The following is a 26,992-nucleotide window of genomic DNA, read 5'->3' as shown; positions in this document are numbered from 1 at the left end:
ACAATAATTCAAGGGAAAAATTCAAGGATTATAATTTTTAACAAAATATATAATAAAAGATCTAAAATTTTAAAACTTCAGATTATAAAAAATTTTGTACTTGTTTTATCAGCGAACAAGACTAGAGTAGTATGACTATAAAAGAATTTGCCATGCACAACCACATTATAGTGATGTTTAAAAAAAATTAATTATTTGGTTCTCATAATTTTAATTTAATTAAAATTTAATTCTTAAACTTTGACTTTGTATAACTCAATCTTTATAATTTTAACTTAGTTAAAGTTCAATCTTTATATCTCTTATTATTCAATCCCTATAGTTATATCTATTTTATTGGTCCCTACGTTTTTAAAAATAAATTGTAAAAAATAAAGTTATTGTTAAAGTTAGAGGCCAATATTTTAAAAATCTAAAATAATATGGACTAGGTTACACTGAGTTAAAGTTTAAAAATTGAGTTATAATTAAGTTATAAGGATTTAGTTGTATCAAGTTAAAATTTAAAAATTGAATTCAAATCAAATGTATGGAGACCAAATTAAAGATTAGTTTTCCCTTTTTTTTCTCTCCAAAAGAATGAATGTAGTCTCTTTCATTTATTAGTTTTGTGTGGCGAGTTTGAGAAGGAGTTAGGGCACATGTCAGGAGAATGAAAATTTGAAATCAATAAGATGCAACATAGAGAAAAAATATATTTATCTTTCAAAATTTAATCACAAACTGACATCAATTGTTTTTTAAAAAAATTAACATTTGATGCAAATCAAATTAAATAAATGGGTACTTTTTTCCATGCATATAAAAAATATATATAAACTGAATAAACTTTTAAAATAAAATAAATCGAATCAAATATAATTTAGTTTAAAATGAACGTCATTCGTTATTCATTTATTCATTTATAAGGGTGGTAATGTGGAATAAACCACCAGCTTAACATTAATAATGTAGGCTTAGTGCCAGTTCAGATAACATCCACAATCAATTTTAGAGGTCAAAACTATGGTTTTGTGAAAATATATTCAAACACTCACGTTACATGTTAAAATTAATTATAAATCCAAAACTATATTTTTTTAAAAAAATATCAAAACACCCATTATACATGCTAAAATTAATTATGAACCCAAAATCATAGTTGACTATTTTTTTACTGATATAGACAAAAAATATTTCAAGATAAATTTTTATAGATGTTAATCGATCATTGTATGAGTACCTATAATGTTATTTTATTAGGTGCAATAGTGACCAATCCGTCAAAATCAATGTCATATGGTTTCTTTCTATCACCACATATCTTGCCCCCTTCCTTTCTCCCTTTTCACTCATTTTTTTGTCTGCAAAACTTGAGATTTAACATAATAAAATAGGTTATTCAAAATCAAAGATTGAGACTGAGCACATCTAGCTTAAGAACATTGTCACAACATTAAGCAATTGCATTCATGATAGATTCAAAATTTTCAAATGATTTTCACCACTGTTGTAAAGAAACAAGCAGTTTAATTTGATATTCAGTCAAAATGACATTTTCTCACATAATATTCATATAATAACTGATTAACTTTCAAAGAATTTCATCTAGGAATATTTTTTGTCTACATCAGTGAAAAAATAGTCAATTTTTGCTTAGATGTCAGCTAAACGGTCAACATTTAAAGGATTTAATGGATTGGTCACTTCTGCACCGACTTTGATAACATTATGGGTATTTTTACTCCTAGCCAATGACTTCGTGGGTATTTTGCACCCTTTTTTAGTCCACATCAGCAAAAACTGACACGTGGCATGCATAGTCAGCATTTTATGGTCAAAATTAATTGTGTTAAGTCAAAGCTAACGGTCTAGTTACTTTTGCACCCATCCATGTAACATTATGGGTATTTTTACCCTTTTCATCATTTTAGGATACTGGGTGCCCATAGCTGATTACTTTGTGAGTATTTTTGCCCCTTTACCCTTTTAAATTTTTTAAACTTTAAATGTATAAATTTTAAATATGAGATTTGATTGTTCAAATCCACCAACCCAAACGCTATCTTATAGTCATACTCCTTGTTCACTCTTAAATAAATATAAAAATGTTATTATTTGAATAATTTATATATTTTAGATCTTTATTACAAATTTAGTAGGTGTTTAGTTCAATAAATCTCTTAATTAATTAATAATTTATTAATTAAACTCAAATATTCGATGTAAAATTGACACTATTTAATAATTACAAATAGTGCCATTCATTATTTCATATTCCATGGATTATAAAAAAGTGTCTAATTATCCCTATGAAAAAGTGTCTAATTATATATGTTAATCATTCAACTTTAAAAGGTTGCGCTATGATTGCAGGGAATTTTCCGCATGATTTTTTAATATTCTTCAATGGAAAGTTGAAAATAAAAAAGAACAAAACAGGCCGCTATTAGAAGGGTGTCATGAGTGAATTGACAATTTGGCACAAGCGTCTAGTTCCCTTTAGTCTGATTCAAGCTTGAGGCTAGAATGAATCAGGTGTGCTTTGGGAGACCAAAGCACCATGCTGCTTTGTAAGCTAAAACACACGCGGCCAGGTTAAGATTCAAGCATGAATTGGAGGATTTACACACTGTAAAATAAAATATGCTTGACACTCTTTTAAAACAAGCTTGATTTGGCTTGTTCAAACTTAAAACTCTCTAAATCAAACTTGAAAGTATCTAAATGTTGGAACCATTTAAGAGTTTGGAACCATTTAAGAGTGAATCAATCCAAAGTTACATGTGGATCATCTCTCAAGCACACTTCTAGCTAACACTAAGGGATAATTCAAGCGTGGACATCTAAGTTACTTAAGCATAAATTAAATCACAAAAGCATATCCAGCTTAATTGTCAGCCAAATCATGTGTGTACCATGTCTAGTTTAAGCATGAATTGCATCACGGTGTTGGCTTTAACTACTAGAGTCCAATTCAAGCGAGTTTCCATTCTGATTTAAATCTAAATTGGATCCTGAAGTCCAAAGATGCACATATAGTAGCTATAACACACGTAATATAATAGCGTAGAAAAAAATTAATAAATTATAAATTAAGGATAAAGTATTTTGACTTTTTTTTAATTAAAAATTTGGGTGGTTACAATAAAGTGAACTAGTAGCTTAGTGGGGTTTGTTTTGAGTTTTTAGTTGTCAGTTTTGAGCTCAAATCCAGGGTGCCAAAGAAATATTTCATATCAATGTGAAATTATATAAATGCCCATTACCAAATAATAATGATAATAAAAAATAAAATAACAATAAACCCAATAGATTTTTTTCTCTCTCTCCTTTTATTCTGTTCAGCTTGTGTGTGTCTTCCATCCGTAGAGAAAGAGATTTGGGATCCAAAAGTTTCATCTCCCATTTTCCCCTTCATTCTCCCTTAATCATTCATCGTCGATGCTGTCACCAGTGACTATAGGTGCGCTGAAATCTCCCACCTCCGTTCATGTTGTTAGCTGCTGTACGTGAGGTGTTACAGGGGTTGGTACACAAGCAAGTTGAAATCTAAGTTTAAGGATTCATTTTTGAATAGGTAATTTCATTTTAGTTGTTTGAATTTTGCTTGTTGATGCTTGCTGGATGGGGATTTGAATTTCCTCTGGGTTCAAAACTTATTTTTGCTCAAGGAATTAAATTTAGGAAGTTTGATTAATTTGAATATTGACAGTGGAATTTTTTTTTTTTCAGAAAAAGGAGTTGGTGAGAAAGAAACTTGATATTATAAATATTGCTGCACATGAGGTGTTTGTCAAAATGTATAAAAGAGGAACTTGGTTTGATATGGAGCAATCTAGTATGTTCTTTGCCTTAGGGACTAAAATTTGGATTTAGGTTGTTCAACCTCTATTTTGAAATTTAGGAACATACAAATATTACTTGAACACACACACACACACACACACACACACACACACACACACACATTTGTGATAAAATTCATTGTTTCTTTATTCATGTGATAAAAAATGGTGATATTAGCTGTTTCCTTTTGAATTTGTCATATGCTTGGAATGGAAATGTGTCAATTGAGTTGTTGAATAGTGACCTCAAATAATTTAAGGGGTTTGGGTTGATGTTTGAATACTTGTTAGTATAAGGTAAGAATTGCTAATGCTTTGAATAAGGTGTACTTGCGAAGTATTGAAAAACCTTAGTGATGAATCACGTATCTTATAGTTACTAAGGAAGGAAGGAATGTGTGTGATAAGGATATTATTGTAGGTTAGAGAAAGAAATAAAAAGAATATGATTTTTGAATATGGCCAGTAGGTTAGAGACAAATAAGGATTGAGGAGACTTTAATATGTTCTAGACAAGATGTTCGGTAAATGAATGTTTATTGGAAATGTATGAAGTAGAGTCGCTGTTGAAGAAAGTTGTTTGTTATTCTTGTTTAGGTAATAGAATAGTTTAAGGATAATTGGGAGGTCCATCAGGAACAAGATATTGTCTTGAGAGCTTATCAGGTAAGTAGATAACGTTCCAATCAATTTATATATTTATAAATTTCCTCTTATCAAATATTATTTTCAACAATTTACAATTATTAATATATGTTTCTTTAGTACTGATTATTGTTGTTAATTAAATTTCTTTAGCTCTTGAAGTTGTCATGATATATATACTTACAAGATTGATGAAAATAATTTTATAAATTCTAATACTCTTTTATTCAATAAAGACAATCATGAAAATTAGTGAAGAAGTTTATGAAACATTAGTTGTACATTTTCATATTTAAAAAAGATTGATGTTTTAAACAGATTATGCGAATTTGATATTGAAAAGAGAAAATTTTATTTTGATAGTGATGATTTTCTCGCATGTTTGAAAATAAATTTGAAGGGGACTTTATACAGAACACTAATTACTAACGGCAGTTTCGTTAGCCCTTGGCGCACCTTGATCAATGATTAACTAGTTTGATTTTCTTGAACTTTGTTCTCATGTTTGTTATTCGTAAGTCTCGTACTCGCGTTTGTTTTCATGGCTTCAAGCCATGTTTGGTTAGCATTATTCTCGTGGATTGTGTGTCTATATTTGTTTTGTGGCTTTAGTTGCATTTGGTTACTCACCCTCATGGATTATGTGTCCACGTTTGTCTTCATGGCATGAGCATATTTGATTATTTACTCTCGTGGACTATGTGTTCATGTTTATTAATTGTTCTGATAAGTCCCTATAATTATAAATAAGATTATTTTGTGATTTTACATCTCATTGGCTTTTATTTAGTAATTTATGCATGATTATTTATTTTATTTATTTGCTTTTTTGAAATCACATGATAATAATATTTGATCTGATAATTTAATTATTCAAAATTTTATTTAAAGTTTATATAAAGCCGTTTTATTTTGAAGTTTACTAAATTTTTATGAAAATCGTTGTCTCTAATTTATATAATTGTTTTAAACTTTTCTTTTATTCATGTTCAATTGTTTATTTGATGGGACGTTATCCATTAAAAATATTTTTTGTCTCAAATGTTTTAGCTAACATTGCACCGCTTGCCAATCATTAGAGGGACTACAATATTGAATTGAAGTGAAGAATTGTTAATTTTGCTTACTTGATGCAATCTTAATTCTATATATTATGTTCTGTAAATCTTACATTAGGTGCTCCACATAGTTAGGATTCTCATTTGACTATCTAAATAGTTAGTCTGTTGATAGGTGCTAAACTCTCTATTGTTTTTATTGAGTGAAAATGTGTTTGCAAAATTTTCAGAAAGTTTGATTTTTAAGGAAAATTCTGCTGAAATGTTTACAAAAAGTTTAGGAATCTTTTGTCTATATGAATATGTTATAATGACTTTCCATCCTAGTTTTAATTGAATTAAAATATTAGAGTAAAGTTTCCTTAATTAAAGTTTAAATGATATATGTTTGTACATATGTCCCATACTGATTACATCTAATTTTTAGGACGTGACATGTAAATTTATCCCAAAACATGTGTGAAATGAACATTTCAACAAAGGTGCATTTTAGAGGTTTCAACAAAGGTGTATAGGTAAATTTTGAGTATACATAATTTTATAAAAAAATAATATAAGAGGTGGCATTTCAGCATAGAAAAGCCATTTCATGTATTTTTTTTTAAACAAAATAAATACCAAAGATGATGTTTCCTTTTGAAAAAACCATCTCTTGATTATTTTTAAACAAATTATACAGAGAAGTAGCTCTTCCTTTGAAAGAAACACCACCTCTTCTATATATTTTTTATAGAAGAGGTGGTGTTTCTTTTAGAAAAAGCCACCTTATTTATTTTTAAAATACACACACACACACACAAACAAAAAGGTGGCTATTTCTTAAAAAAAAACGCAACCTATATTTATTTTATAAAAAAATTATTTACGAGGTGGATTTTCTTCAAGGAAACACCACCTCATGACTTTATTGAAAAAAAACAAATAGACTATATTATTATAATAAATTACTTGAACATCACTTTTGATTATCTTAATTTCAAATTATAGTCATATTTATGCATTAACAAATGGGAAATTACATTCAAATCTCTTATAATAAAATTAAATATCTCAAGATCTATCCAACAAATAATTGAATATAGTTGTTATTTTGCTATAGTCAGTTGTCAATAAATTTTATGGTATTTAATTATTTTGTGAGGGATCTAATTATGATTCTCCTTGTTAAAGGCTTGTTATCAAATATGTACTTATTCACGAGTGAAACTATTGACGAGTCATATATAGGTATATGTGATGAAAGGGCATTGGTCTTTGAAAATTTGTTGGGCTTAGTATCAATTGCTGTGTCCAATATGGGCTTACCCTTTTGCCAATCCAATTAAGAAAGTCCAGCCACTTCTCTTCCTAATTCTATACATGAACTTTTTAAGAAATTTATTGTAAAAGGGAAAACAAATATTTTATTTACTCATTGAAAACATTTAAAATTGTTCAAAACTTCAATATTTTGGTTATTTTCATTATTAGAAAAAAAATTAGCTATACAATTTTTTATTATTTTATATTTTTGAATTATTTCTAAATTTCAAAAATATTTAAAATAATAACTTTTTTATACATTAAAAAAGATTTTGCAAGTTGAAGAGTCACCAGCGATAATTTTGCCTATGAACATAGTTGAGCATGCCAAAAGTTTTAAGCCATTTGATAGCTGGAAATAAAAGGAATGGAGTCAAATGAATTAAAATAAAATAAAATGATTAAAATGAGGAGATAAGATGGGTAACCATGTTCACAAGGGAGAATAGTAATATAGTTTATGAAGTGAAGTTTATGTAAGGTATATATGATGATTCTCATATTTGCCATATGTAGTATTAGGTTTTATTTCTTTAATCTATCTTAGTCCCAAATTCTCCATCAATCATGCAGCGCTTTAATGATTTCATTATGGGATTGAATGATAGGAAAAAGTAGGAGGATGAACCACAAATTTAACTACGCATACCAACTCCAAAAACAGGAAACACACAACTAACGTTGAAACTTCATAGAAATAGTAATGGCTTCCTCAATTATAACACATCATTCATAAAAAATGAACAGAAGCACAAAGGATAAATTGCTTTTTTAAAAGACTATTGCATGAGACATAAATTAATCGCATGTTCTCGTTTCAACAATATTCACAACATCATTTATTATATTTAATGACTCAAAAACAAATAAATATAGAATATAAAATGTACTATCACTCATAAGACGTGAATAATATGACCTATCTTAGACTCATTAGAATTACCAAGTGTCCCAGTCTAAAGTCTAGATGTAAAAACAAGGTCATAAACCATTGGGGATAACTTTGTCTATACTCCTTTGGTCCTATTTATAGGAAAGAAAAAGAAAGTTAATTTTAATTTTATTTATAAAACACTTCACTATTTTCTATTATTTTTTTACTTTCCACCTTCATTAAATGGTAGGAAAACTTATTAAAATAATTATTTTTGTCCTTATCAAAGGTGAAGGTTAATGATGTTTAAAATTTTCATTACTTTCAGTGAAACACATTTGAAGTAGCTTATAAATAAAACTACTCCGGTGAAACATGTTTTTATAAGTTATATTTATAAGTTATTTTCAACATATTTTACCGAAACCAATAAGTAAATTAAAACCCTTTGTTTCAATTGGTTCCATTGGGGATTACTTCATCCATACTCCACTGGTCCTATTTATAGAAAAGAGAAAGAAGATTAATTTTAATCTTATTTATAAAGTACTTCGTTATTTTTTATATTTTTCTTTACTTTTATGCCTTCATTAAATGGTAGGAAAAATTATTAAAAATAATTATTTTTGCCCTTATTAAGAGTGAAGGTGAGAACTTATTAAATTTTAAAATAAAGTTAATAATGTTTAAATTTTCATTGGTTCCCGTAAAAACAGTATATAAAATATATATGAACGTGGTTGTTGAGTTGTTAAAACCTTTGGTTTTTAGCAAGAGTCGATGATTTAGAAAGGTACGGAATGAACGTGGTTTTTGTTTACTTATCCACACCAACTCGTAGGGCGAAGTCAGTCAATGCTTTTATGTTTGTCTGACGCACTGACAAATTGTTTTGCAGAGCAACATACTGATAGGGCAAAGTCAGTCAATGCTTTTATGGTTGTTTTTTATGCATTCATTAATCGTGTTGCAGAGCATATACTCATAGGGCAAAGTCAGTCAATGCTTTTATGTTTGTCTGACCCGTTGATTAATTTTGTTGCAGAGCAACATGCTCATGAGGCTAAGTCAGTCAATGCTTTTATGGACGTTTTTGATGCATCGAGTAATCGTGCTGTAGAGCCATATACTCATTAGGCCAAGTCAGTCAATTCTTTTATGCATGTTTGATGCATTGATTAATCGTGTTGCAGAGCAAAATGCTCATAGGGCAAAGTCAGTCGATGCTTTTATTGTAGTTTGGTGCATTGATTAATCTTGCTCCGGAGAAATAAACTTATTGGGCCAAGTCAGTCAATTATTTCATGGTTGTTTGGTGCATTGATTAATCGAGTTGCAGAGCAAATTAAATATGAACATGGCCGTTGAGCAAATCAAAGCCCTTTGTTTTCAGTGGGATATTCAATGATTTATGTAGGGAATTAATGAATCACATGCATGGTTTAATTGTATATACCAACTCATAGGGCCAAGTTAGTCAATGCTTTTATGTTTGTTTGATGCGTTGATTATTTGTGCTGTGGATATGTATACAATTACCGTAGAAATGACTACTTTCTTTTATTTTCTTTTTCTTTTTGGTTTTTTTTTTGCCATCGTAGAAATGACTACTTTTGATATTATTCATAATATTTTGTTTTTTTAAAGGAGAATTACAAATAAATCATATGAAAAAGACAAAAGACAATTATAAAATAGGGTAATTGTCTTGAAGTCCCCTGTAAACTTATCTGACATGAAATTTTTTAACAAAATGACAATAATAAAATTACAGAAATAACCAAAAATAAAATTTGCTATTTTTGGGTCATTTTCTATAATTCTTTCAATTTTTTTAAAATTTTTGAGGTTTATTTTTATAATTTTTTAGTCAACTAACATTCAAAAGTAACGGCAGGAACAAGTGCCATTGATTTTAAATGTTTAGGGATGAAATTGCATAAAAAATAACCAAATTTCCATTTTGCCTATATAAATATCATTCATCATATACTAATTTTTATTGCTCATATTTATTAGTTGACAAAATTTTTAATAAAAATGCCGCATTCAACCGCAACTTGCATAAATACTTTTTTTTATATATAAAATAGCAATTTTTTGGCCAAAAAAATAAAAGAGCAATTATATTAATAAAGAAAATGAAAATACAAATTCAAAGGATCATTATCATGCATTACTTGCATGAATACAGCATGTAAGAAAATAACAGAGTACTCATCCATATCAATTAGATGATGAGTTATTATTCTAACAACTAATGCACAATAATGATCATGTGGCTTCAAAAAGAATTTATTTTATTTTTTATTCTTTTCATCATTTATAAATTATATATATTTGATCAACCTTTTAAAGTTTTTTTCTTTTATTGCAAATTTTGAAAACTTGTGGTGCTTGGAGTAACTTTCCACAAAATTTTATAATTTAATGTCTATGTTTACCGTTATTGATAGGCACAAGACTAATAAATCAACAACAAAAAAATTGAATTACAACTAAAAAAAAATTGTTACTTCACCATTTTTAGCAAGCATGTAAATAACAAGTCAATTATGAAAGACTTCTTCATATCCCCATTATATTTGCAAAGCTATTTTGGCCGCCTAGTTAGTGCCTTTTTTGTTAATCAGTCTTGCTTTGTAATCCTGCTTTGAATTAGAGCTGATAATTTAAACTAAGTCCAATGGGTCAGCCTGAACCCAACCAAAAAATTTAAAGCCTAGCTCAAAAAAATATTAATTTTTTAATGTTCACGCCGCCCTAATAGGCCCGAGAAAATTTGGCAAAGCCCGATCAGGTTCGAACTTGGCCCAAATACCTGAATAAAAAAATAATTTTATAAAAAATATATAAGATATAATAAATATTAATTAATTCTTTAAATTTTATATCATTTTATACTAAAATACTATATATTTGAGTGCATTACTATAGTTATTTATTAAAAAAATAAGAATATTTACATTTCATATTTTAATTATTTTTAGTCAATAAAATATCTCAAAAAAATATTTAAAATATATTTTAATATTTATTTTTATATTTATAAGACCCAATTTTTTTAAAAAAAGAGTATAGAGTCCTATACATCATTTGTGTATCCAAATATTTTGTAAAATAATATAATTAGTTTTAAAGTAAAAAAAATAAAAATAATTTTAAAAATAAAATTTAGATATGTATAAATTCCTGACTCTACTACTAAATAAATATAATAAATAAAATATTCATGAATAATTATTTATTTATCATCTATGTCAAATTTAGTTAAAAATTAAGAATAAAATAGAGTAAAAATTTTTTGTATGTAAGGGTTAAATAATATAAAAATTTAAAGGAAAAAAACAATTCCAAAAGAAATAGTATTTCACTCATGATTTTGTTTTATATAATATAATGATGGCTATTTTTTTCATACTATTAAAAACAAAAAGTACAGTTTTCCCAAAAACTTATTAAAAAATTTGAACTAATCAAGACAATAATTTTAAATTAATAATTTAACAGTAATTGAATTGAGATCAACTTAATTATAATTAAAAATATAATCTAATTAAAATATATAAAATATTTATATATGACCATGATAAGAGCAATATTTAAACAAGTAAGATATTAATTTACAAGTAAAGAAAATATTCATGAATAAATTACACATAATACAACAAAATAGTAACAAAGTTATTTAAGTACAAAGTTGATTAGTTATTATTTCTATTTTATTCGTTTAAATTTAAAATAATATTTTATGCTTAAAAATTATTTAAAAATTAAAATTGGTTCAAAAAATATTTTTAAAAAGTTTTCGGTATTCAGGTCAGCTTGAATAAGCTCAAAGGTGTTAGGGTTGGGTTTGGCTATTTGGGCTTTTTAGAAAGGGTAAGATACCTTAAGCTTGATTCGAATAAGCCCGGCTCGGCCCGAATTGAGCCCGATTTGAATAAGCCTGACTTGACTAAATTACTGGCTCTATTGACTATGTGTGTGTGTGTGATTTTTATGACTTCTTTATTTAAGTTTTTTTTGAAAAAAAAATCACTTATTCTTTTTTTTAAAATTTTTTTGTGATATTTGTCTAAATTTTTAAACATAATCAAAACATGAAAAAAATTTGATTATTTTGAGAATCTAGTTTGAATAGCTTTGTAAAATAATCTAATATAGCATACAGAACAAAATGTTTTACAAATGCAGAGAGAGATAAAAATATCATTAAATTTTAAAATAATTAAATAATAAAATATTTTTTAAACAAAGATTCACAAAGATATCATGAAATCTAAATATAACTAAATAAAAATTACCTTATATTATTCTAATCATATATAAAATAATATCTACTTTATATAAAATCAAAACAAAATAAATTTCTTATAAAATCGTCAAATTATTTAAAAATTACTTTTTAATCTTAAAAAAAGGGCCCTTGATTGGTCTTTAATCCTCTTATTGAGTTATTATTGCCAAAAGCTTGTTGTTCGCTAACTATGGTTATGGTGGCACTGTTGTTGATGGATTTTAATTCTCTGAAGTTGACACTTGTAAATTTCTGTAAAGTTTATTTTTTTTTAAAAAAGAAGATTTTATATTTTATAAAAATAATAAAATATAAAAAAAATTACATAAATTTAACTTTAAAGAATTTAAATGCGTTGTGGAGCAAAAGTGAAGCATCCCATCCTTGTCAGTCACATGACGAGTATTTGCAGTCATGTCAATGTTGACATTGATAAGCAACTTCCTGGATCTTTCCTCATGTCTCAAAAAAAAAAAAAAAAAAAACCATAATACGAAACTACTAAATAGCTTTTCTTTTTATCTGTCTCTCCTATAATTTCATACTCTATAATCTATAAAGTTAAATGATGTATAGGTGTGGTAAATCTGTTTTTTAGATATTCTTTTTTTAAAAAAATATAAAATATTTTTAATTGAATTTCACCCCTAATAAAATAATTACCTACTTTAAAACTAATCATATTTTTTTATATTTATCACCTATTAAATACTTTATAATAAATATATAAAGTCATTCATCAATAAGAACACTTTTAAAAAAAAGCAATAATTACACCTCAAAAAATTAAAAATATCTTACATTTTTAAACATTCAATTCTTCAAAAAAATGTCTTATATTTTTTAATGAAGGGAGTAATAATTATTGTTTATATAGAGATGGGACTAATTACGATGGTTCTATGAACCTCAACCCTGTCTCTTGATATAACTTCCTAGTCTCTTAAAGTTTTTATGACAGTAGAAGCATTTCTTGCTTTTTAGTTCTGTTTTAAGGCTCGGAATGATCATGGTAGTATGTTTCTTTTCTTTCTCTTTGTGCTGTTTTGTAATGAGTCTAGGGTTTTTTCTTTTTTATTGTTTCTTTTATTTATATTTTGTTCATTGTATCTTGTTTATCTTTGTAAACCCTATAGTTTTTCATAATATTTTATGTTTTTGATAACAACACCTAACACTAGTTGGATTGGTGACAGAGATTAATTAATTAATGCTCTTTAAGTGTAATATTCATCCTATTTAAAATGTTCATCAACACGTTATTCAAGTTTGCCAAGGGTACAGTACAGTTGTTAATTATGACACAGAATATACATCAAACGGAGACTTTTCTACTCACAAAGCCCGATGGACACGTTAATTATGACTGGCTCTATGTGTGTGTATTCCGTGGCCTAAGTGTTCAAAAAGAAAAAATATATTTTCTAGAATTGGTTTAGTTGACTGTTGTCCATGACAACAAATTGAGGGAAATTAAATTCATGGATTATAATTTTACTACATTCATAATTAAAGATCTTAATAATTCTTGTGAGTTAAAGTTGTTAACTTTAAAAAAAATTGGGGTTAACTTTCTCGCATTATAACTTGTGTATTCTTTTTACTAAAGTTGACTCTATATTGAAAATTAATGATAACAATCTGAGTTATTTAATGAGATTTTAAAGTTTTTTTTTCACAAATTTTAAAAAAATCACAATGCTTGAATGTAAGTGAAACTATCACTTGTTTTTTTTTGTTTTTGTAGAAGCAAAATCATATATATCAATAAGTATTTATTATAATTTTTTTAAATGACCCTTTATAAACTTATAATTTTCATTCACAAGAAAAAAAATAATGCAACCTTATTTTGATTAAATATAAGGATATTTTAGTCCATAATTTTTCATTTCCAAGCACAATTATTATAATTAATTAATTTTTTTAAACTATATGATACAGTTATTTTCTCTTATAGATATAGAAACAAAGAGAGTATATACTTGCCCTAATTGACAGGCATAAGATTAATAAGTCAATGACAGAAAGACTTCAAAAACAATTTATTTATGACTTAAAAAATTTTGTTTGTAATTAATTTTGCCGTTTTTAATACGCATGACCATAACGAGTCAATCATGAAAGACTCGAAAACAAATTGCCTTTCGAATACGTAAAAAAATATATAAATATAATTTCTTATGTTCTATTTTTATTGCTCTTATTCATTAATTAGGTGCCTATATTTTTGCACAACATGCATAGCAGAGGATCAATCCATAACATGCCATTATTCTAATCGCTAATACATAATAACTACTAACGATCAAGTGTCTTCAAAAAGAATTAATTAGATTTTTTTAAAATTTTCTTAACTTATGTAAGAGATTGTTCATTGTTTTAAGGAAGAAAATAATTAGAGAAGAATTTTCTACTTGGAAAACCCCATTCCACACTTCAGTCCAAAAAAACGAAGATCATTCCACATGTAATTATATGACTGACTATATGTGTGTGTGTGTATGGCACTTAGACTCGTTTGTTTAAACTTTTATATCAAAAAAAATAATTATTCTTTTTTAAAAAAATTATTTTGTGATGTCTGTCTAAACTTTTAAAAATAATCAGAAGATGAAAAGAAACAATTTTTTGACTATTTTGAGAATCTAATTTGAATAGTTTTTGGAAAAATATAATATGATGTATTAGATAGAATGTCATACAAATGCATTGACAAATAAAAATATCATTAAATTTTTGAATGATTAAATAAAAATATATTTAAATAATAATCACTTTGTATTATTATAATCATATATAAAATAAAATCTACTCTATATAAAATCAAAAAAAAAATTTATAAAATTTCTACTCCTTTTAACCTTAAAAAATGTTCCTTAATTTTATGACAAGAATAGACATAAGCTTGATATTATTGATAGAACTGGTAATTTAGGCTGAACTTAGTAAAATAATAATTCTTTTTATGTTTGAGCCTATTTAAGCAAATAGGCCTGATTTGGGCTTAGTTCAAATACTTGAATAGAAAATTATATTTTTAAAAATATATAAAACGTAATAAAATTTAATTAATTTTTTAAGTTGTGGGTCATTTTATACTAAAATAATATATGTATTTTTTAAAAAATCAAAAATATTTATATTTTTATATTTTTATTATTTTTAACTTATAAGATATTTTAAAATAATATTTAAAATATATTTTAATATTTATTTTTATATTTTAAGGCCTTTATATTTTTTTAAAAAAATTTGAGTCCTATAGTATCCAAAATATATATTTTAAATTTTTTGTACAATAAAATAGTTAATTTTAAAGTAAAAAATTTAATAAAACATAATTTTAAAAATAAATTTTGAATATTTGGACTGTTTGAAGTCCAAACAATTAACAAGAATTTGGGTTGAACTTGGCCATTTAAGATTTTTTGAAAGTCAGCCCTGTTCAGATTCATGTCTATTTCTAGCTTGCCTAAATTGTCGGCATTAATTATTGAGAAATATCCAATCCTCTAATTGAGTTGTTATTGCTATAAGCTTGTTGCTAGCTACCTATGGTTGTACTGTTGTTGAGGGATTTAAATCTTTTGAAATACTAGATATTTGTAATTTTTTTATGAAATTTATCTTTTATAGAAAGAAAGACAAAATTTTATTTGGCATAAAAAATAATTAAATAATAAAATAATATTGAAAAACAAAAACTTGACATTCATGTCAGTCACATGACCTGAAATTCATCAGCAACTTCCTGGACCTTTCCTCATGTGTCAAACAAAACATATTATGAAACTACTAATAGCTTTTCTTTTTTATCCGTCTCTCCTTTTATTCCTCACTCTATAAAGTTAAATATGATATCTGGAGATGATAAATATATTATTTGAATAGTAATTATTGTTTATATAAGAATAAAACTATTAGGCTTAGAATAATTATGGTGCTATGTTTCTTTTCTTTGTATTGCTTTGTATTGAATTTAAGTTTTTGTTTTGTTTTTTTGTTTTTTTATTTTTATTTTGTTCGTTATTTTATTTATCTTTGTAAACTTTATGATTTTTCATGATATTTTATGTTTCTGCAAAAACAAAAAAAAACAAAAGAAAAGAAAAGAAAAGCATGTATCTAATACTAGTTAGATTGGGAGACAGGGTGACACTGATTAATTAATTAATGCTCTTTAAGTAACATATTCATCCTATTTAAAATGTTCATCATCACGTTATTCAAGTTTGTGAAGGGTACAAACAATTGTTAATTATGACAATGAATATCAATAAAACAAGACTTTTCTACTCAGAAAGCCTATTCTACACGTTAATTATGACTGACTACACACACACACACACTATTTGTGTGGGGCTCTTTAATAATTTTGTCTTTAGGAAAAAAAAATCATCACAAAAAAAAAGGTGGCTGACATTAACATTCTATCATTCAACTTTATAATGTTCAATGAGAATATATATGTATATAGTCTATAAAAAAAAGAATATATATATATATATATATAGTTAGACAAGAGTTTTTGGTGTGTATATTGACACATTTTTTAAATCAAAATTTTTAATATATAATTTAAACATCTTTTATAATAGATAAAAATATCCTTAAATTAAAATGGTTTGAGTGCGAGGCAAAAAAGAAATCAATGTTAAGATAAAATGAAGACTTAAAGATTATTTAGAAGGTTTATTTTTTCTTTTTTATGGCATGGTAGATATGTTTGCTTATTACATTATGAAAAATTATGCAACAAGAAATTTTTTGCAATTTATATTGAAATATAACTGAATATAATCTTAAAACAAAATAAATCGAATATAATTTAATCTGAAAATTTTTGGCAAGAATGTTGTTTAAAAATTAACATAATTTGATATTCAATAAAAAAATGATTATTGAATATCAATTGAGCCACTGACTCATATGTCGAATCAGGCTTAAAAAAGAGAGAAAGAAACAGGAAAATACTTCTTTTGCAACAAACACACAAAATTAAAACGTGTTTTTTGGAGCCAATATACATATGTATATATTTAAAAAAATTATGATGATCCACGTGAATTATTGTCCAATGAAACCCACAAAGTTCCACAAGTGACATCATATATACACAGCTCTTCTTTCGAGAATTGTATTGCCTTGAAAGTATCCATTACAGGATCAGAACATTTGTGAGTGAAAACCTTTGATTGACGTTGTCATGATGGATGGTCCCTGCAATATTAATGTTCTGTTTATTTTTCTTTGGTTGCTTACCTTAGCAAATGTTGATTTATGCATTTCCAGTGCATTCTCTAAGATTCAGTGCATTCCAAGTGAGCGAGAGGCCTTGCTTAAGCTGAAGCATCATCTCTCGGATCCTTCAAACAGGCTTTCCTCTTGGTCTCCCCATGGAATTAATTGTTGCAGTTGGGAGTTCGTTGTTTGCAGCGACATCACAGGCCATATTCTTGAGCTTCACCTCACAACTCTACCTCCTTTACAGTTATATGAGACATCAATGTTTGGTGGTGAGTTACATTCTTCTGTGCTTGATTTGAAGCATTTGAATTACCTAGACTTAAGTGGTAATGATTTCGGTGGTATGCAAATTCCTGCTTTTCTTGCTTCAATGGCTAGCTTGACATATCTTAACATATCTCTTGCCGGGTTTGATGGAAGCATCCCTCTTCATTTTTGGAATCTTTCCAATTTGATCTATCTTGACCTTGGAGGTAATTATTTTGAAGGAAGCATTCCTTACCAAATTGGAAGTCTCTCCAATTTGCACTTTCTTGACCTTAGAAATAATTATCTCAATGGAAGCATTCCTCATCAAATTGGAAATCTCTCCAATTTGGTCCATCTTGGCCTTAGAGGTAATGATTTCAATGGAAGCATTCCTCAAGAAATTGGAAACCTCTCAAATCTAAACTATCTTCAACTTGAAGGTTTTAGTCAATTTTCCAAGGATGGATATGTACCGATGTCAACATATGTTGAAAATCTTCATTGGCTTTCAGCTTTGTCTTCACTCCAATATCTTGAGCTCATTCATGTAAACCTATCCAATATCATTGATTGGTTGTAGGTTCTACATTCACTTCCCACCTTAAGAGAGTTGCACTTGTCATACTATGATTTTAATAATCATTTTCAACCGTCTAATGCAAACTTTTCATCTTTAATTGTCCTTGGTATTTTTGGTAACTACTTTGGCACTCCAAAATGGATATTTCAATTGAAAAAATTGGTTTATCTTTAATTACATGAATTTCAAGGTTCCATCCCAAATGGCATTCAAAACTTAACACTCCTTCAACATCTTGATTTGTCTTACAATTATTTCAACTCTTCCATCCCTAATTGGGTATACAGTTTTCGTTATTTAAAGTCTCTCATTCTTTCTTCTAACTCCTTGGTTGGCACAATTTCTAGTAACATTGGAAACTTGACTTCTCTTGTTACTCTTGATTTGAGTGATAATCATTTGGAAGGGCCAATTCCAATTTCTATGGGAAATCCTTGCAACTTGAAAAAATTGTCTTTTTCAAGCAATAAGTGAAACCAACAAATTTCTGAAATATTAAAAATCCTTTCTGGATGTGCTTCTCAAGCATTGAAAATTTTTGATATGGATGATGCTCAATTATTTGGCCATCTCACCAATCAGATTGGTCTTTTCAAAAATCTTATTGAACTTGATCTTTCTTTCAACTCCATTCAAGATCCCATACATAGCTCATTGGGAAATCTTACATCTCTAAAATACCTTGATCTAGGTAACAATGCCATTAAAGGAGAACTTCCTAACTCCTTAGGAAATCTTACATCTTTGATATATCTTTCTCTTCATTACAACGTTATTCATGGTGCACTTCCTAGATTGCTGGGAAATTTAACATCTTTGATGTGTCTTGCTCTCACAAAAAATCAACTTGATGGAAATCCTTTTAAAATTCTAGGATCACTCTCTAAATTGAATGACCTATATTTGGGATATAATCTCTTTCAAGGAGTTGTCAAAGAAGCCCACCTTGTTAATTTTACCCAATTGCAAGTGTTCTCAGCATCAAAAAATCAGTTCACTCTACAAGTAGGCCCTAATTGGAGTCCTCCTTTTCAACTCATGCAGATGTTAAGTTTGGCCCCTTGGAATTTAGGTCCCCACTTTCCTTCATGGATTCAATCATTGAACCATCTTTATTTTTTGGACCTCTTAGACACAAAGATTTTTGATTCTCTTCCAACTTGGTTTTGGGACACAATAGGCAATAATGCTCGATATTTGAATCTCTCTCACAATTAAATTGAAGGAGAGCATTCGAATATGCGGATAAACACAACATTTTTCTATGCTGTTGTTGATTTAAGCTCAAATAAGTTACATGGCCAATTACCTTATGTATCACAAAATGTGATGTACTTAGACCTTTCAAGCAACTGGTTTTCAAGATCGATTGTTCATTTCTTGTGTCATAAACAAGAGAAGACAAAGGAGTTAGAGTTTCTTAATTTGGCATCAAATAATTTATCAGGTAAGATACCTAATTGCTGGATGACATGGCCATATCTTAAGACAGTGAACTTAAAGAACAACCATTTCACTGGGATCTTAAACATATCTGTGGGATCCTTTCCATGGTTAGCAATGTTGAACCTTCGCGGTAATAATTTTTCTGGAAACTTCCTAACTTTTTTGAAGAACACAAGCAACTTGATTTTCTAGGATTTAGGAAAGAATCAATTTTCAAAAAGGATTCCAACATGGATTGGATAAAGGTTGTCAAATTTAAAGATTCTTGTTCTTAGATCGAACAAATTTTGTGGTCCAATTCCACGTCAACTTTGTGGCATGAGTGTTTTATAAATTTTGGACCTTGCACAAAATGAGTTGATGGGACAAATACCAAAATGTGTCAAGCATTTGAGTGTCATGTCAGTGATTAATAGTAGTTTGAAGTCATCCATTTCTTTTTGAGACATTTATGTTGATTCATTATTGGTAGTTGAAGAGCTATTGTTGAAAGGAAGATTTTATGATTACAGCACCACCCTTGGTCTTATCACCAATATGGACTTTTCATGTAATGAATTATTTGGAGTGATACCAACAGAAATTACAGCACTTAAGGGACTCCATTTTTTGAACATTTCAAATAATCATTTCATAAGCCAAATTCCTCAAAATATTGGCAATATGAAATCACTGGAGTCTATGGATTTTCAAGAGATCATCTTTCAGGTGAAATCCCCCAAAGCATTTCTGAATTAAGCTTTCTAAGCTTCCTAGACTTGTCTTGCAATAATTTAAAGGGGAAAATTCCAACAGGGACCCAATTGCAAAGCTTTGAAGTATCAAGTTTTGTTGGCAATGATTTATGTGATACTCCACTCACCATTAATTGTACATCAAATGGCACAAATGGCAAACACCAAGAAGTTGACAAGGTGAATGGAATTAATTGGTTCTTTGTGAGCATGGCATTTAGATTTATTGTGGGATTTTGGGTAGTGGTGGGTCCTTTACTCTTCAACAGATCATGGAGGCAAGCTTATTTTCAATTCATCAATAGTATGTGGTATGAATTGCAATCTAGTTGGTACTGTTGAGAAAGCTAGGCTAAATTTGCATTTGGAAGGTAGGTGTTGGTATAATATCAGTGATTTATCTATCTTGTAATCATATTCGCTTTTCATTGATTTGAAATTGATGCAAATAAATTCTTTGACAAGCATTGTGTAATTGAATTATGAATGTTACGCCATTGTATAATGTATTCCATGTGATGAATGAGTCTCTTTATAATAGATGCATTAAATATAAGACCGAAGGAAACACAATTATGTATTTATTTCATAAATAATATTTTAAGAATTACTATGAATTTATGAAAGTCTCCAAGCCTAAATTATAAATGCATATATAAACAATTTCTTAATCTCCTACTAACGTCTGTTTAATAATGAAATCTAATAGATTCGATACATTATTCTTAAATAAGCAATACTTCATCTCACAAAACCATTAACACTATCACCAACAATCAAACAACTAAGTTAGTATTTTGTTATAACTAACAATATACTTCATCACCTTACCCCAAAATAAATCATGATGATGATGATGATGCTGGCGCCAGTCTTAGATGACTATTGATGTCTAGTTTCAATTATAATACAAATAATATTAAAGTCAACTAGGCTTTAAATGTGAGACTTAACTGTGGATACAATATCTAGGCTCAAAATCAATTTTTAAATAGTTAAACAAATACCATTCACCAAACCAAAATAATCAAGCAACTCTCTCTCTCTCTCTCTAATTAAAATCCAAGTCCTTTTCTATGCAGCCTAATATCAAGGGCATTGTCAATAAAATGCCATGTGAAACATTTTTCTCAAACTTACTTTTGAAAAAACCTGAATATCATAAGATAAATCATAAGAATTTTCATATCAACATGCACACCTACCCCTTTACTCATTCTTAGGAACAACATCTGGAATACCTTGAAAGTATATGCAATTTAGAGATTCAAACATTAAATGAAAGAGTGAATTAGAAAGTTTGTCTATCAATTATCTCCTAATGTTTCCACATTAAATTAATGCATTTAGACATTCAACACTCAAAGCAGCAAGATAAATTTCTCAATATGTAAACTTAACCCCACAACAACACTCATAAATGAAAAGAATATTAGATATAAAGAACCAAAACAATCATATTCATCCATTTCTAGAAAATAAATAGATGAAGATGGCTAATAATATAAATTCTTAGGTGCACATAATTTAACGGCTCCCAATACATTTGAAAACACATTACAATTAGTGTCTTCTAGATTGGGGATTTCACTAGCATACCCACTTTGGTGAGAGTTTTGATGTACTTTTTTGAGTCATCTTTGCCAAGAAGAAGACTCAAAAATGTAGATTGAAACTCTCACTAAAGTGGGTGATTGGGATATGCCACTGGAATATCCAATCTAAAAGACAATTAGTTGAAGTGGGAGATAATTTACTTTAATATTTGCTCATGCACAATAATAAGTTATTTTGCTATTGAGCTAAAAAGAATTGCCAGTATTGTCTAATTAATTGTGATTGGTTAATGACTTTTTTTAGAGAGTTTTTGACATCTAATAAAGCAACATGTGCAGGATTTAGAGCATAATTAACTAATTATTCTTCATCTAAATTCAATTCTAGATTACATAAAATATGAAATTATAAAAAATGAAGAATAATCTAACCACAAAATACATAGCTTTAACATGAGTTTGTATAAACTAAAACTTTATTCATTGATGAGCCTATTGTTACTAGTTTGTAATTGAAGAAATAGGGAAAAGAAAATGAAAATTGAGCCCATAAGCCATTACTGAGAAATCCACTATAAGATAACTAACTCGGTCAAACGTCGATTCAACAATTTGAAGAACCTTCACAAGCTAATCAAAAGATTGGAATAGAATATGACATAAATGGTACTGACAAACAGAGGTAGGAAGAATTTTTCTGCAAAAATATGGTAAAAAATTCAAGTCTTTCAAGAGCTACAAGCCTATCTTTACCTTTGTCATATTTATTTTCTTTAATTTTTGTTTTCTAAGATCATTTGCTATCATTTACTAATAACCTTACACAATTCTTCCATTCATGTCTGTTTAATGGCATTACCTTGATAATTTTACAGTTCTTTTTATTGCTCAACAGGTATCCTCTAATTAAAAATAATCCTGTTCAAGACACAGTCGGATACTAAAAAATATGGATACCTTTTCCCGTCGAGATTTAAACTTTGGTTCGTTATGTTGTGACTTGTGAGTGACTAACCCCTTTCTCTATGTCACACCCTATATGCACAAGTACACACCCCTTATGCCTCAATTAAGGAAAAATTTAAAATAAATACATTGGATATATTATAAGCATAATTATATATATATATATATAACTATTTTGCTTTTCACATAAATCAAAATATTAAACTTTTTGTGAAAATTTTGGCAATATCTCCCCTATAAATAGAACCTCCCAAAATTCCTACGACATAAATTTTTACAAAATGACAATCAAAATATGGAGCTTTGCTCCTCAATAGTAGACAGACAACATAAAAAACAAAAAAAAAACAAAACTCTAGCTATAATTAATGTGGAGTACCTTAAACCGCATTTCCAAAAGCAATATATATATATATATATATAATTTAGAATTTACATTAGAAAGGAAGGCATTTTCAAAATAAATATTCACCCAGCTAAGTTGTAAGCCTCTCAGTGATTGGTCAGAGGTTCAACATCAGCTAATAAATTTGAAACAAAAACATTTTTCTAATGAATAGCATCGTAATAATAAAATTTTAAAAGAATAAAATAATAAACCCAAGCAATCATGTAAAATAATTGAAAAGAAAACAAATTAATCCAATAAACTCCCTTAATGTTGGAATCATAAATAATAGGGTTAATAAGCAAATAAAACCCTAAACTCTTGCTCGAAAATCGCCTTGAACCTTGAACTCTTAAAATATGTAAAATAAACACTAAACTTTTAAATTCATAGCAAAATAAACCATGACCGTTAACTTTTTTAACATCGTTACTATTTATGCAGGTACTGTAATAGTCAGGATTAAATTCATATGAAAATAAACCCTGAACAATACTTGTGTTGACAGTAACGATGTTAAAAAGTTAACGGTTAGGGTTTATTTTGCTATGAATTTAAAAATTTAGGGTTTATTTTGCATATTTTAAGAGTTCAAGGTCCAAGATGATTTTTAAGTAATAGTTCAAGGTCCTATTTGCTCATTAACCCTAAATGATAACCATAAAGTGAGAGTGAACTAAAATTACTTTACCCTTTCATGCTATAGAAAACAAATAATTCATATATGAAAAAAAATGGTATACTTTCATTGAAATTTCAAATACACAATTCAATTAAAAATTCAATATTTTGAAGACTTGACAGAATAGGTAACAAACATGAATACACAATCTACAAGAATAAATAACCAAACATAACTTATGAAATAAAGACAAACATGGACACACAGTCCATGAGAAAATTTCTAACCAAATGCTATTTGAAGCCACAAAAATCAAATACAAGTACAAGCCTCACAAAAAAATAAACTAGCTAGTTATTAACCATAAAATACTTCAGGTTAACGTAATTGTTGTTAGTAACCAGTGTGCTGCATATAATCCTCTTTAAAAATCAACTTTCAAATATGCATGGAAGTTTCATAAATACCATGTCATGATTTCATTAATAAATTAATGCATGACTTTAGCAAATAAAAAGCATTTAAATTTACATTTAAACCATTTTATCCAAAATACTATGTTTCACAAACAAGAATAATTTATTTTTTCATGTTATCAGTAATGACAATATTTATTAATAGAAGTTGTTAAGTAAAAATTTAAATAAAATATTATTTTGATAAAAAATTTATAAATTAATTGGGACACTATTTATTTGCGTGTAGTACTCTTGAGGTTCAAAATTCACTTCTTCTAATCTTTAATCTAGTTTCCCTTATTCTTAATTTTAATAAACTTCGTTTCAGCATTAACACCACCATGATCAACTTTAATAATTTAAAGTTCTCCAAACCTCATCATCTATACCGTCCAAAAATTAACTATCAAGAATACTGAAGTTCAAAATACTATAATTTCCATAGTACCACCGTAATACCTTATCCATAGCTCATCTCTCTATTTAAATATGATTTTCACTTAGGCCTTGCACCAAACACTTCATTGTGTGTAAATTTCCAAACCACTTCATACAACTTTTTAATCTTTGAATCTCCAACCCAACAATTTCTACATGCTTTTCAAGTTCAACTCCTACCAAAAATGAAAAATCAATTGTGCTTAAAGAAGGTTCAAACTCATGTCTAACTTCTTCAAGTAACAACTACCCCAACAATAGATAAAATACTTATCAAAAATATACTCTTTAAAGTTAAATCTAGCTTGTTTGAATCTCAATCTCCCCTTCCCAATCAAACATGTATAGGAGCACAAGAGGTAAAAATTGCAACTTAAATCATTAAATCATACACCCACGTATATAGGATCAACATGAAGAAACGTTCAATGCTTCTCACCTTAATTAGCATCGACAGAGAAGGGAAGGAAAAGGAAGAAGCTAACAGAATAGGGGAGAAGAGAACTCGCGACTCAAACTTTTGACAATGACTAACCACCCCCTACACTCTTCTGTGACTCACAGATTGAACAGAGGGAGAGGAAAACCATATGCATCCATGCAACATGGACAAAAGGAGACACAATCGACGCTAGCATTCACAATCGGAGAAGAAAGGAGGAGCTTGAATGGCAACACGTGCACAGAATAATTTGAATATGAAAAAATAATTTGAATGAATAAAAATAATTAAGAGGATTATAAATTTAAAAACATATTTTAAACAAAGATGCATAAAAATGAATGATTTTATGGAATAAAAGTATACAGAATAAATGAAATTCTTTGTATCCTTATATATATATATATATTATATTATAATATATTTTATTTTCGTTTTAATTTGCTGAAGTAAAGAATAAAAGAAATGATTTATAAAGATTTTAAAATATTATAATATTTTATTTGATGGTTTGCTCATTGGCTTTTCCAATTCCCACTTTGAGCATCACACCCCACTTTGCCGAACTGCATCTCTCTACAAAAGGAGAAGATATATCAGCTTCAATCATGAATCTCTTTATTTCCACAACACCTACAAGATTTCTCGGAAACACCCTCTTCGTTTATGTGGCCATATAAGGTAGGTTTTTTTTGCCAAATGTTCACCTCTGTTTTCTGTCATGGAAACAAGGTAAGGTTCTTTAATTTATAGAAAATGCTTATCCCTCTCCACCCAGATAGATCAATCATACTAAACTAGTTGATGTAACACACACTCACATACACTCACACATATCTGAATAGAGGGAGAGAGTAGAGAGAAACTAGAAATAGGGAGGGAGAAATGAAGAATAGAACAATGGGGGAGCAAGGGAGAGGGAGACAGAATGCAGAGAGAGGGGGAGAGCTTCTGAATATGCAATCACAATATTTCATTCATCAAGTCTGTCCATTACAAGTGCAATCAAGTCTATTTAACAAAACTCTCATGCCTAAATAAGGAATCCTTAATCACATCTACATATAAAGCTAACTTTCAGATTTTCTCTTATAAAAGAACACAAAAGGAAACCTTAACACCTTGTCCATATAAAGTTAGGCTGTATATTTTCCTTCTTACAAAATATTAAAATGACATAAAGAGAATTTATTTTTTTTAGAATAATGTCTCCCATATTTCCTATCACTAGTACAAAATGATATATATGAACTAAAGACTGTCATTAAGCACCTATGTTTTGCTATTGTACCAATTGATGAGATCATATGGTCTATCCTTCTTCAACTGCCATCTTCCTTTCATGTTCTTCCTATTCAAACCGGTTAGATATATCATGGTTGTTGTCATTCTCATCAAATACATCTTCAAATGACATTGTTGTCTTCTGTTTCTCTATTTCTTTCTTAACTCCCTCAAGTCTCAACTGAACTTGTTCAGCGAGTGCAGAACTAAGGGATGGCAGGGGGCAATGATTCATATATTTTTAGAAAATTTAAGGAGGGGGGGCATCTACCCACCCTGGAGTCAATGTAAGTCCGCCACTATCTTCAAGATATGAGTTTGAATCCATAACCCGATAATATGTGTTTCAAAATTAATAAAAATAGTTTAAACACCTTCCTATTATTTAGATTTTTGTAGACCCAACCCTCGTTGGTTGATTTTTGTGGTTTTATTACTACGAAGTTAAAAAGACAGATAACCAATAGTCATCTAATTTTTTTTTTTTTGGTGCAAACATTTTGGCATGATTTTGATTACATGCATGCAAGTCTAAAGAAAACCTTACATATCCTGCTCTTGCTCAGTAGCTAG

The 26,992-nt window shown here is 28.2% G+C and overlaps 1 protein-coding gene across 1 annotated transcript; it reads left to right on the top strand.

Moving 5' to 3' along the window:
- The first annotated feature begins 17,176 nt into the window (after positions 1–17,176).
- On the top strand, positions 17,177–20,730 carry LOC129312425 (receptor-like protein 33). The gene is made up of 2 exons (XM_054955076.1): positions 17,177–20,239; positions 20,327–20,730. The coding sequence occupies exon 1, from the start codon at positions 17,216–17,218 to the stop codon at positions 18,083–18,085; it is 870 nt and encodes a 289-aa protein (XP_054811051.1). The 5' UTR covers positions 17,177–17,215; the 3' UTR covers positions 18,086–20,239; positions 20,327–20,730.
- The last annotated feature ends 6,262 nt before the right edge of the window (positions 20,731–26,992 follow it).

Source organism: Prosopis cineraria, unplaced genomic scaffold, assembly GCF_029017545.1.
Source record: "Prosopis cineraria cultivar Desert tree isolate PC_DT_omini unplaced genomic scaffold, ASM2901754v1 PC1, whole genome shotgun sequence".
Taxonomy (NCBI): Eukaryota; Viridiplantae; Streptophyta; class Magnoliopsida; order Fabales; family Fabaceae; genus Prosopis; species Prosopis cineraria.
Note: the sequence above shows the minus strand (reverse complement) of the source record. Positions and strands in the feature narration are given on the sequence as shown.